The 13,773-nt window shown below is 34.5% G+C and overlaps 2 protein-coding genes across 2 annotated transcripts; one reads left to right on the top strand and one right to left on the bottom strand.

The window, feature by feature from the left end:
* The first annotated feature begins 1,673 nt into the window (after positions 1 to 1,673).
* Positions 1,674 to 6,812, top strand: LOC121753061. The gene is made up of 9 exons (XM_042148217.1): positions 1,674 to 1,985; positions 3,511 to 3,733; positions 3,865 to 3,917; positions 3,997 to 4,033; positions 4,576 to 4,647; positions 5,280 to 5,384; positions 5,637 to 5,793; positions 5,922 to 5,998; positions 6,465 to 6,812. Exons 1-9 carry the CDS (start codon positions 1,873 to 1,875, stop codon positions 6,528 to 6,530), a joined length of 903 nt encoding a protein of 300 aa, XP_042004151.1. The 5' UTR covers positions 1,674 to 1,872; the 3' UTR covers positions 6,531 to 6,812.
* A 6,111-nt stretch (positions 6,813 to 12,923) lies between these two features.
* On the bottom strand, positions 12,924 to 13,571 carry LOC121752745 (zinc finger protein 13-like). The gene has a single exon (XM_042147842.1). The coding sequence runs from the start codon at positions 13,569 to 13,571 to the stop codon at positions 12,924 to 12,926; it is 648 nt and encodes a 215-aa protein (XP_042003776.1).
* Positions 13,572 to 13,773: the final 202 nt, after the last annotated feature.

Genomic DNA, 13,773 nt, shown 5'->3' with positions numbered 1-13,773 from the left:
AATTACAAGTGTGGAAGTCTGTGATCATTTCGGCCCACATATTGAGGGAGGGTACTGAAACTCCTTGTCCCACATCGACAAAATGATGATTTTGACTCCTCTATAAATAAATGGATAACTCTCTTCCTTACCAGGCATTTTAAGAGTGTGAGTGGCTAATTCTAACAATTTACATTCAGAATTCCGAAGATTTTTTTTAAAAATTACATTAGGAGTAGTATATTTAATTAGGATGGCACAAAAGACGTGACGATTATGCCAAAAAGGGGAAAAAATATGATAGTTATTGTTCGCACACCGTACACTTCGGCGGAGATGGAGCAATTGTTCAAATCGTTCTTGTCAATCTCCGAAGATCCGGGAGCAATTGTTCAAATCGTTCTTGTCAATCTCCGAAGATCCGGAGATTGGCACGAACCAATCCGACGATCATTACTGGTGGCGCATCTGTCGTCGGTACAATGAAAACCGGCCGGCTGGAACAATCGAGAGAGTATGGTGCGCAACGCCATATACAGAGCCAACGAAGAAATCCAAAAGATCCAGGGGTATTACCTCCAGGAAGAGCAATCGGCGGGGAGCGGCCGGAGCGAGGTCGACATCATCAGTTCCGCCTTGTCGACCTACCAATCCATGAACTACAAGTCGTTCAAGTACCTCAACATTTGGCAGGAGACGCGGTCGCATCCGAAGTATAGGGGAGGCGTAACATCCTCCTCTAGCGGCTCCTCCAAACGGTCAAGGTCGGTATCCCTATTCGACGCCGGTTCCGAAGACGTGGCTAGCCAACTTGCTGGAGCTAACTTGGGTAGCCCCGACGCCGGCCCGAGTGGTTCCCAATGCTGACCGCAATGAAGGAAGAAGGCGGCGGCCAACCGCCGTCGCGCTGCGACTCCATCCGCCCCCGATCCCGAACCCGCTCCTGCTCCCGCTCCCTATGTGCCACCTCAACCCCCCACCAACTCATTATGGGGGGTTTTGGCCCAACTCAATTTGGCCGATAGGTCAAATATGACCCCCGAGCAACTTCAATCGCATGGCGATGATACGGGGTCTCCAAAGAACGTTGGAGGTATTGCTGGATGATGATTAGTCTTCACCGGGGGCATTTTTACGCTTAAATTGTGTATTTTTTATTTTTTAGTAGTTTAATTATGTAATTTTCATTTTTTAGGATTTTAATTATGTAATTTTTAATTATATTGTAATTTGTAATATTATTCCGGGTATTTTTAATGAATTTTAATTTTGTGGAAATGTTTATATTTAAATTGAATAATAGAATGGTAGGACCCTTGTGCTCGTCCTTGCAGAAGAGCATGGATGTGGGTGCTGTGCTCTTGCCTAAGAGCAGGCAGAAAAAGTGGGCCGGGCCCACAACCGTGCTCGCTGGCAAGAGCACGGATGTGGATGATCTAAACTTTGCTTGATGGAGTATCCTATGCAGCAGGAGTAATAATAATAATAATAATAATAATAATAATAATAATAATAATAATAATAATAATAATAATAATAATAATAATAATAATAATAATAATAATAATAATAATAATAATAATTTGCGTAGAGTCGTGTAGGCTGTAGTAATGCGACTTTAGCACAGAAACGGCGGCCATTTTGTTGGTTGCTTTGACGCAAAGTCGTTGATTTTAATCTGTGGACCCATTTTGGGTACAGCAAATCCGGCTGCCCAACCTTCAATTCTTTCCATTTCTGGGATTCTTTTCAAACACTACTTCCAAATTCTCCTTCAATTCAAATCCTCCTCCAAATTCCCATTTCACTTATCTAATTCTTGCAATTGAATACTCCTATTTGATGGATATGATGCGTTTCAGATAAAGAAAAAGGTCTCCTTTTTCTCACGACATGATGGAGCTGAACGGAAATTTCCTGCCGCAATTTAGAGTCCGTCCGACCCGTTTCGGATTTCATCCCTCAACCAAACACCAGCCTCTGCTTGTTGTCGCAATATTTACTGGGTATTTTTCTCAATTTTCTATTTGGAGGGAAAATCCACTCATTCCTTCATTCGTGTGTGTGTTGTCTTGATAGTATAATGGAAAATGCTGAATAAATTTACGCTTGTTGAATTTGTTGTGATTAGTTTTAGACCTCTATGTGATTGTTGAACGATACATATATTTTTATTTTTGTTAGTTTGGAGAATTGTTAAATGAAAAACTTCTTTATGATAATAAGGAAAGAAACTCATATTGGAAAAGTTATGTGAAAAACTGATTTTTGGAAAAGTTGACTGAAAAAACTGATATTGGAAACTAGTGTGTTTTTTCTTAAATTGTTTTCATGAATCTTTAATGCTTTTCATTTATGCATTGCTTTCAGTATGGTGTAAAATTGGACATAAGCACCTGTCTTTTGCTGGACATTTGCTGACTCAGGCATAGTTGGTGATTTGCATAATGTATCGTTATTGGAATTAAGTGCAGATTTCTACTGCTTTGAATCATTTGGATAAGAAATATTGGTGAGCCACGCGTGAGTGAAAGAACGATGGGTTTTGTTATGGTACCATTTAGAAGATAGAAAGGAAGGGGATCTTTGGATAACTTAAACATTTGAGGAATTTAATAATTGTTGATTGTTCAGTACATGTACTTACGGCATCCTATCTAGGTATGAATTGAAGTCCATCAATGAAATGTTCATGATAAAGCCACCTGGAAAATCTGAGGATTGACCCTTAGTTGGGTTGAGATGTGAAGGAATAATGTTTCTTTCTAGTTGCATCAATAAAACATATTGCTTGTATTTTCGGTCTTGATGACTCTCAAGACCAAGTCCGGTTTTAATTTTGGTTATTGGATGGTCCAATGTTGATGCATCAAGATATTAGCTACAACGATGCACAGGAAATGATATCCTATTTTCGAGAAAACACATGTATTATTATAAATTACAGGAACTGCAGGAATTTATTTACGTGTTAATAGTGTTTAGTTGTTATCGAAAATTATTCAGATATCAGATTTTTCTGAAAACCAACCAACATATCACGTTCTTAAGATAGCTCGATAAATGAGTTGGATAGAGCTTCTAACTTCCTTGAATACTATTTTGTCCTAGCATATCTACAAGAAATGACGTGCGAATCATTTTTTTCTCTGTGTGTTGGTTGTTAGTAATAATGGCACTGTTGTTTCCCAGTTCTTCAAAAGTTACTGCTGCTGAAGATAAACAAATGGCTGCTACCATTTGCAAGTATAAACTAAAATTCATGTTGAATGCGTCCCTCCATCAAAATTTCCTGCCAAATTAGATATAGACTGTTACTCATAAGAATGTTGTGTTTCTTCGGAAGCATCAATTCAGATTACTCATGGTTGAACTGTTGAAGTTAACTTATCTTTGATTGCAAACGGTCGAAATGAAAATTTGAACATCAAACTTAGTTGCTTTAAAATTATTTGGTAAAATACACTTACTTGTGCCTTTTGGGTCATCTTTGTTCCGGCTCTTTTCCCTGACTACCTAAAAACATTTCAGGGAACCTCTTCCTGCTCGGCACTATCGATGGAAAAATCTTGAAGTTCACTGTAATAAAGAAAAAATCACACAGAATTTGGCTCTTCCTAAGAATGAGATATCAAAGCTACATGAGCTCTCCTTTGATCGACCACAGCTTACCGACCACGAATGTACAGGGGCCCAAAGGCGAGAATTTGGTCATTTTGTTGCTCGTGATGCTATACTGGACGAAGAATATTGGGTTGGTTTTGCTCTCTCTTTTTCATTCTAATAAATGCATGTAAATACAACTCACAATGCATTATATGTGGTTCATTTATTTTCTAAAAGCACTTCAGAATTCTTGTCTCCATGTCTGACTAATAATCGCAGACAGCAGCATGGCTCCGAGCAGAAGCCCATTGGGAACCCTTTTCTTATATGAGGTCAATAATCTCTAGTTAAGCTATGTTGGAGGCTTCCCTGTGCTAATAGCTGATGGTAGATAATTATGTGATGTTTCAGGCATGTTGATAGTTACAAAAGAAAGTATGCTGAGGAGGTGAGTTCCAGTAAATTCACTTCAGTGTATATCATTCCAGCATCTAATTTTCACTTTTCAGTATGGCTAGTTGGCCCTATAGCAGTTATATTGAACACTGACTGAGTAAAGTAGCATTCCTGATTTTGTTTATAAGAACTTATTGAACATCAATGGACGTCGTGCAATCAGTCTGCTTAGACATCAACCTTCCCCTATAAACCATTAATATTCTTTCTTCATTATCTAGGAGAAAATTCTTGTTTTCTTGTTGTTCCCAATGTGGGTGCATCTGTCATAGATCCATGGGACCATGTCTCATAATTTTATCAATAAAGGTAGTTGTCTTTAAAATTCAATCAGGTTGCTTTATGAAATAATTTACTTGCCTATATGATTCTTAGTGGGAAGAGTTCCATTCTTGAAACTTGGTTTATGGTGATTTGTGCTGGATAAACTCGATAACTTCTAATCGCAATTTAACTTTATGACTTCTTCATGAGCCTTGTTCTACAACTTCCTTTTTTGGGAGGAATTTATACTATATTTTCTAAACTTGGCAGGAATTTTATGCTTTGAAGCGAAGATGTCATGGACAAGAGGGGAAGTCATTGAACTGCTTCTGTTTTGTAGCAGTAAGTCATCTGAATCATTGCATGAGTTTTTTTAATAATTGTGCTAGTTTATTTCTTTTTAGTTCACAATGTTGCAAAAGGCAGTATACTCCCTTACTTAGGTGGGGATGGCACCGGAAAAAAAAACCCGGGAAGTGGCAAAAGACACCCTAGTGTCTTGGCAGGGCCTACGTAGAACTATGCAGAGATTTTAACAACACTATTAGATCTTGTGATGCGCTGTTTCAGTTTTGGATAACTTTTTGGATATATTTTTCCCAGAATCTCATTTATTCTCTTTATGTTTTAATATTTAGAAAAAGAATAAAATCATTCACCTTCAGTTAGTTTTGGTTAGGCTCGGGAATTATTCATCCTATGACCTATTTGATGATATTTATTCCAAAGTTCTGCATTATGTGTAAAGAATTAATGAAAAAGAAGTATTTGAATATCTTGTTTGCAAAAGATTGTCGGTGCAACAAAAAATCTCATAGACCTATGGATACTATAACCATGTTTAATGAAGTGTAACCTATAATTGGTTATACATGCATGCTCCAAACATTATCAGAGTTGGAGTATTTCTTGACTGCAGTTACCTTGGAAAGTATAAAGTCTTAACTTTTACCTTTTTTTCTTGACATTTGTAGATTAAGAAAGAAGATAAAAATGTCAGAAGAACAGTCCTGAATAGTATCGTGGGAACATTGGATCTAAGCATCAAGCAATTCAGGCAAGGGGAAACACATCTCGGGGTACAATCTTTCATCTGTCAACTGATGCACTTTTTTATACTCAACAGAGCAATTATGATCTGTGTAATTTAGCTTTTGAAAGTGGAAATGATCCTTGGACTGTGTAACCTATGAAGTATCTATGTCATTGCTGCTTCTCATTTTCATGCAATATTGTCGTTAAAATTTTCTGGGGACTAATATTTCAGTATTTGCAAGATTGCTTTGTAAGAAGGCCATTCCTCAGACAGCGGTTTTATTTTTTCTCTGCAGAAAACAAAGAAACTTTCTGCTTTTCTGGCTGGCCAAGAGCCTTTAGATACCTGTAAATATGCTTACATAGCTAATGTTTGTGTGGCAAAGTTTGCTCGCCGCCGGGGCATTGCTTCGAACATGTTATACTTGGCTGCTGATGTAGCCACAACGGCAGGTTTTGTATTGTCAATTTGAATAATCATTGCTCTCTATTGTTTACTTTTACACAGCATATCCCATTTGCCCGTCCAACTTTGTGTACAAATGAATATTTTTTCTCCTATGTCCCGGTTTATGAAACAGGGATGAAGCAGCTTTTTGTTCACGTGAATGCAGATAACAATCCTGCCCAGGATCTGTACAAAAAGATTGGTTTTGAAGTGAGTACCTACTCTCCCAATGCACTAAATTTGTAATTTTAAAATTATTATTTTGTTAGCTATCGTATGAATACTTTCTTTTTTAGTTCTACGTACCCTTGTCCATAAGAATTTTAAAGTTTAACACCACTGCTAATCTTTTCTCGCCTTTCCTAACCCTAGACATAACACTCTCTCGACCTTTCTCATTGATAAACTTGTCTTCTCTTTCACTGGCCTACTAGTATATTAAACAAGCCTTTGTAGAGGTACACATCTCTGTAAAGCGATGATTAAGAACAATCGTTGATGGTTAGTTTTTTTCGCAACTATTGAAGTAATTTATTTCAAAGGTTGTGATTTAGGTAATGTTTTGTCGCCTCATCAAGCGCCTTTGCATTTGTGGTGTAATAGTGTAATATCACTCAATCGGCGTAGTTAAAGAATTATTATTTGCACCATAGTTTTGAATCTCCCTGCCCCGCAGGTGGTTGAGGAGGCTTCTTCTTCAACTTCGGACGATGATAAGATACTGATGTCCATGGAACTGTGATCTGGTGATGTGCTGATGCTGTCTTATATTGTACAGTGCCTCTATATTCATTAAGTCAAGTACTTGTTGGTTTTGTGTGTGTCTACTTTTTAATACTACATGATTAGGTATATACATAATAGAAGGTTTAGCACAAGTTAGCAAACTGTAATTACAATTGTATTTGTACATGAATTAGATAGTTCTGTTAGGCTGCATTGCATTCCTGTGTAATAAGAATCGATTTGTCTCTCCCATGTAAAATATGTTAACTTTTTTCAGTCTGATTTCAGTTCTGGTCAACCTTTTGTATACTAAATATCTTTATTTTATCTTTAAACTTATTTTGTGACTTGAAGCTGATATCCATATATTGTTCATCTTGTAAATAATCAAATATTAAATTGTTTTGAGTGTGTGAGATTGATCAATTGCTAACTCACTCTCTAGTTGCTAACTACAATTAATTTAAGACCATGGGATTTTAGAAATCTAGTGGTCTAAAATTTGTCACGTGTAATTTTTGTTTTTATTAATTAAATCGAAATAGATAAAAAAAACTACCAAATTAGGGTTTTGGATGAAAATATCAATATAGTGTTTTGAAAATATCAACACAATGCTTTGAGAATGTCAACACAATGCTTTGAGAATGTCAACATATTGCTTATATCAACACATTGCTTTAAGAATGACATTCTACATATATTGACATTTGTTGTTGTACCAAAAAATTGAAAATTTTTGATTTTTTTTTTCAAATTTTGACATCGGAACATATGCAATGAGATCTCGTTAGAATCCTCATGAAATTATCTTTAATTTGATGTATGTTGTGCGAACAAATAATTTAAATCAAGAAAGTTATATGCATTTTAAAGTTATGTGATATTTTTCAAAAGTTAGTTACAATTAATTTGTTGTAATTGACTTTAATACCATTATTGACTTTTTTTATCGTATTGATATTTCGGGACAGATGATCTAGACCCTTCATTTGAATATCTAAGAGCTATTATGTAATTATAGTGAGCAATTAAGTACTAAGTTAGTAATAAAAAAGTAATTATGAATTCTTATAGTTACGGTTTAAGTGCATCTTGGTATGTAAAAATATAAAGCAGAATAATTATGGTTAGATAGAACAAAGATGACATTGACATCCTTTGATCTAAGTTTCAGACACAGTATTTTAATGTATAGAGTATAACTAAGAGATATATTTGAGTTTGTGTGTTTTAACATCTCTATATTTCTTGTGAATTGAATTTTTTCTTTGGGGTCGGGGGCACAATCTCAGGCAAGAAATATGACTTTGTATAATTATAGGAAAGATATCACAAACTTGTTTTCAATTAAAGAACAAAGGTTAATGAATTGTATGCTTTGAAAGCATATTTTTTAGAATAAGTGGGAGATTATTAAAGCTTGTAGTGCTACAATAAAGTATGTTTTGAGTTATTTGTATATGTAAAACTATACGCATTTTTATCCATATATGAGAATAATTCTTTTTGTCATATTGTGATTTGTTTTTAATTTATGTAGTGTTTAATAATCATTTATGTTGAAAAACAAATGAGTCTACATTATAGACTGAGTAATGGAACATGTTATTACTATGAGTGATTTAGCCTGTTCCTTGCTAACAGGGACAAAACTAGCCTATTGTAGAAGGGGCAAATGCCTTCGCTCAAATTTCTCACGCATGTTCATAAAATTTGTTATAAAGAAAAATGATTTAAATTTACTCATTAATTGTCCTTTATAAATTACTTTAAAATTGTCTATGTATGTTTTTGCCCTTAAAATATGATTTCTGCAGAAGTAAAAATGGTATTTCAAAACTTAGATATGATTTGATTAACTATGGTGAAAGGTTCTATTTGTTAGTTAAAAATTTTCCTTGCCTTGAAAGTTGAAACTAACAACACTGGTGTAGCATAACACTTAACGGATCTAATAAGATGAAATTTTTTTGTTGCTATTTATTTAAAGAAGAGATCTTGATGATTGTTACTATTTCTTAATTATATATAAAAAGTAGGACTCATATTCCATTAACTTTTTCAACCCACTTTTCATTATATATTTTAAAATCCATACTGGGTCAAAGTGTGCCAATTAATGGCGGACGGTGGATTACATTGAGTTTCCATTTTTTAATATGCACAATTTTGACTTATCAATAGGTGTGATTTTTTATCAATCCAGCAAAATTAATATCTTGGCAGTAGTAGTTAATATCTTGTACATAATTGTGTTCCTAAAAGTTTTGATTGATAATATCCACAAAAGGTGTTCATAAAATATTTTATGTCTTTTGAAATTTATTCCATGAATAATAAATGATGTATTAAAATAAATCACTCTTGTCATAAGATGTTAACTAACTATAGTTAGTAATAGACTTAAAACATGAAAAATAATTTAACTTACTCCTAATATGAGATTGGACGGACATCCAATATTATTTTATATAGTGTTCTAAAATAATATTCTTGTTAACTAGAATCAAATGGAGTATATATGAGATCAATTTAATAAGTGAAAGTTCAACAGATAAGACCAGTCAACCTCTATGTATACCTTATATGGCCCAACACAATTTGAAATTTTCATCTTAATTCAACTAAAATTATGTCTCTTTTCTAGATAAAGTCATTTTCTAGTTTTATAAGCTTTTTTCACACGATAATTAAACTTTGATTTCTGGAACAGATCAGAAGTACTAAATATAAGTATGAAGAATGGTCACATGGAGAAGTTTATTCTTTGGAGAGTCAATTAATGATAATTATTTATAAACCGTAAAATTCATGATATGAGTACTTATACTTTTTTTACATGAGTTATTTGAATTCAATGCATGCAACCTGTGAACAATGATTATTGAAATTGACAATTATGCGAATTTAATATTTTTGTGAATTGTGAATTGTGAATCTTCTCCTGCAAACCCTATCACGCTGTCAAGTGACTCGTTGCTTGCTAGTACATGTTTTTAGCTATCTAGCATTTGAGGAGTTTACTCGATATCTCTTTTAGAGCATCCACGTCCGTGCTCTTGTCAACGAGCACGGATGTCGGTCCGGACCCACTTTTACTCTCTGCTCTTAGGTAAAACCACAACACCCACATATATGCTCTTCCGCAAGGACAAGCTCAAGAGTCCCACCATTCTATTACTCAATTTAAATAAAAATATTTTCACAAAATTAAAATGCATTAAAAATATCCGGAATAATATTACAAATTACAAAAAAATTAAAAATTACATAATTAAAATCCTAAAAATTTAAAAGTACATAATTAAAATCCTAAAAATTAAAAATTACATAATATGGAAAAAATATGAATGAGAGATGAATGGGAGATGATTTGATGTGAAAAATGGATGATATATGTGTTTATTTATAGATGATTTTGGGAATAAAAAAATAATAAAAAAATATAAAAAATCTAGAAAAAACAGTAAAAAACGGCCATATTTTTTGGAATCTGATTTTTTTTTTAATTTTTTGTATTATTTTCGGTTTTTTAAAAAAATGAATTTCCAACGGAAATGTCGTTGGCCAATCAGAACGCGCCACGTCAGCTGCTCGCTGGCATGGACGTGCTCGATGCATCGAGCAGCGCCGAGCCAGCGACGAGCAGGCGGTGCCGCGCCGCTGGCACGGAAGCACGCACGCACCGCTGCGGATGCTCTTATCATTTAAAATTATTTTCTAAATATTTCAAGAAAGCATGTAATTGGAAAGATATATTAAAAATAACTACTACCTCCGTCCCCCACATATTGGTATATTTGACCCGACACGAGTTTTAAGAAATGTAATGGAAAGTGAGTTAAAAAAGTTAATGGATTGTGGGTCTTACTTTTATATATTAGTTTTATAATAAAATGTGAGTATGAATGAGTTAGTGGAATATGGAGTCCACTACCAAAAATGTGAAATGAGACAAATTTTAGGGGACGGACGAAATTGAAAGAATGGGACAAACTTTAAGGGACGGAGGTAACATATACAAATCAAGCATTCAACCCACCGAACAGATGTCCACTTGACACTATTTATCATAAAATTAATCATCCAATCCACTTTGACATGAGCTTGTGTACTTAGGCCATCCACGATAGGAATAGCGCAGCAATAGCCCAGTCATAGCCTAGCCACTGCCACATCATCAGCACTAAAAATCCTCCTGCCACATCATAAATAGCCCAGCCATAGCCTAGCCACATCAATAGCCACATCACTAATAACAATTATATAAAAATGAAATAATTAACAATCACACAATATACGGAATTTAATTTACGAAACATATACGAGAAACATTAATAATACTATCCACATCACTATTAACAAATATATACAAAATGAAATAATTAACAATCACACAATATACGGAATTTAATTTACGAGACATATACGGGAAACATTAATAATACTATCCGCATCACTATTAACAAATATATACAAAATGAAATAATTAACAATCACACAATATACGGAATTAAATTTACGCCACAAAAATGAGAAAATTCACAAATATTAATAAAATTTAAAAAGTACATTAATTAAAAAAAATTACATAATTAATGAGTTTGTCCCACATCGAAAGTGGAACATAAAACATTCAATGATGTCTCTATAAAAGAGAAACAACCAAGGATGAGTTTGTCCCACATCCACATAAAGCATTCAATGATGTCTCTATAAAAGAGAAACAACCAAGAATGAGTTTGTCCCACATCGAAAGTGGAACATAAAACATTCAAAGATGTCTCTATAAAAGAGAAACAACCAAGATTGAGTTTGTCCCACATCGAAAGTGGAACATAAAACATTCACGGATGTCTCTATAAAAGAGAAACAACCAAGAATGAGTGTCACAAAAAAAACATTAAATAAAAAAAATTAAAAAATCCGCTCGGCGATCCGGAGCGCTGCAATAGCGCCGAGCGGATCGCCCAGCGCACCGCCTAGAGCCACGGAACCGCCGAGCGCTAGGCGGTTTTTAATTCCGAAAATGGCTGGGCGGTTGCAATAGATCGCCTAGCGCACCGCCTAGCGCCGGCGCTCGGCTAGGCGGTGCACTAGGCGCTATTGTGGATGCTCTTAGTAAATATTCACTACATAAATATTCATCCTTCCACTTAGCAATTTACGTACTCGGTAATAAAAAAAATTAAAGATGAAAAATTATTATTCACTACATAATTGAGTTTAATGTTACTATGTTAGGGAGAAATTATAAATTAAAGATGAAAAATTAATAAAAATTTTAAAAGATGGAAATGAAGTATAAATTTATTATAAATAACAAAGGCGTAGTAAGCTATTTTGATTTAAAAAAAATGTTGTTTATATATACTAATGAAATTAGGAAAATGTTATTTTCATTCTCTCTAACGTCAAACCATCCTTTTATTCGTGTGAACAAATAGCCTCAAGCAATTTGCGTATCTGTAGATATTAATTAACATATTACTATAAGTTTAATCATCAAACTGCGTTTTATAAATAGAATTAATATCGTACTATGATTAATCATCAAACTAATTTCAAAAAATCAAATTTTATTACTTGTTATTGATTCAATCATCAAACTAAATTTTGGAAAATGTATATGAGATTATGATAGCTTATTATATAAGCTTACCAGATACCCTCTTAATCATATCATGGTGATATTATTGAATGTTATACTGGATTTTATATATTCAGGAAAGTCCATATTAACGTAATATGTACAGGAATATTAATTAGATTCCTCAACAAAATTAAAACCTTGCCACTAATTTTTTTTAGAATTTGAACTATTTTCTCGTGTGTATTTAGTAGAGATTTTGGACTCATAAATTATATCTTTGTTGCAACTTACAATTGCTGGGTATTGTATTTAGGTTATACAATTTCATTATACATATGTCCTCAAATAAGAACATATAAAGATCATTTCGAATTAAGATCTCACATTAGGGCATATAATGCTTCGTTGATATTTTTGAAAGAATGTTAATTCAGCTCATCCAATATATAAAACATTTAATCCCAAATAAAATCATATGAACATATGCATTATTTATATTTGTTAGATTATTAGTATATTTTTTGTTAATGATGAAAAACGCGGTTACTACTAATATACTAAAAGTCAGAAAGAGGGAAGAAGCACTTAAACTGTAAAATTATCAAATAAGCCCAAATCATTAAATAAGACAGCAAGAACTGATAAACCCTAATAAAAATCTCATCTTTTTCCCATCAAATTGAGATGAACCTCAATTTGACCAGCCAAAGATTTGAACAGCTTCTCTGAATTATACTGCAGAAGTAAAATTAAAAATCAGTTCCATTTTTCCTTCATTTAGATGCTGCCTAGAAAAAAATCAAACAAATACCTCTAGAAATCCCATTTTGGAAGCTCATTGAGGTCAAAATCAAAGACTGGTGCTTTAGGCTGGTCAACTTTTGCCACCTCATCTTTGGCCCGCCCAGAAATCCCAGCAAACCCTTCAGATTGTTCTATATAGCGAGATGGTGTAAATCCATCACCATGGTGGGACTTGGCACATATCTCACAAGAAAAGGAATTTTGTGATTCGACGATTGGGATCTTATGATGAAAATCACCCCTCGTGCCATTGACCAACAAGGGATCCTCACCCGTGACCGATTTACCCTTGGCAACAGATATGAGGTCATGAGAAGGAGAGATTCCCTTGTGGTCAAGTGGCTGAGGAGAGCCCCTAACGTCCTCTGGGGGTGTAGGTGGCCTCATTCCCTTCCAGCCCCGGTCGGGATGCTTCCTCATATGGCCGTGCAACGACTTGTGGGTGGGGAAGGGTTGGTGGCAAACCGGGCAAGGAATGAGGGTTTTCTCACCGTTTTCTTCACCTTGGAGCTCCATGGATTCATGATTCCTCTTGTTTTTCTTCTCCATATGGATCCTCGCGTGCCCTCCTAGCGCCTTCGGGCTGCTGAAAGACCTGGCGCAGGTGGAGCACTCGAAACGAATCACGGCTGGGATCTTGAGCTTGACTATCAACATGATTCAACAAATTAAATCACCTGAAAAGGAATTAAGTAAGAAAAAAATTGAATTAGTTGTAATACACTGTGATTTGCTTAGAAGTAAACAAAGGAGAAGTTGCTATACTACCAGAGAATTTGATGCTGAATCGAATGCAAGAGTGAATTAAGAAGATGCTTAAATCAATGAGGTGCTTAATAAGCAATAAGCCTAAGAGCAA

The sequence above is a fragment of the Salvia splendens genome, chromosome 10, assembly GCF_004379255.2.
Source record: "Salvia splendens isolate huo1 chromosome 10, SspV2, whole genome shotgun sequence".
NCBI classification, from domain to species: Eukaryota; Viridiplantae; Streptophyta; class Magnoliopsida; order Lamiales; family Lamiaceae; genus Salvia; species Salvia splendens.
This window is presented reverse-complemented; position numbering and strand designations above follow the sequence as displayed.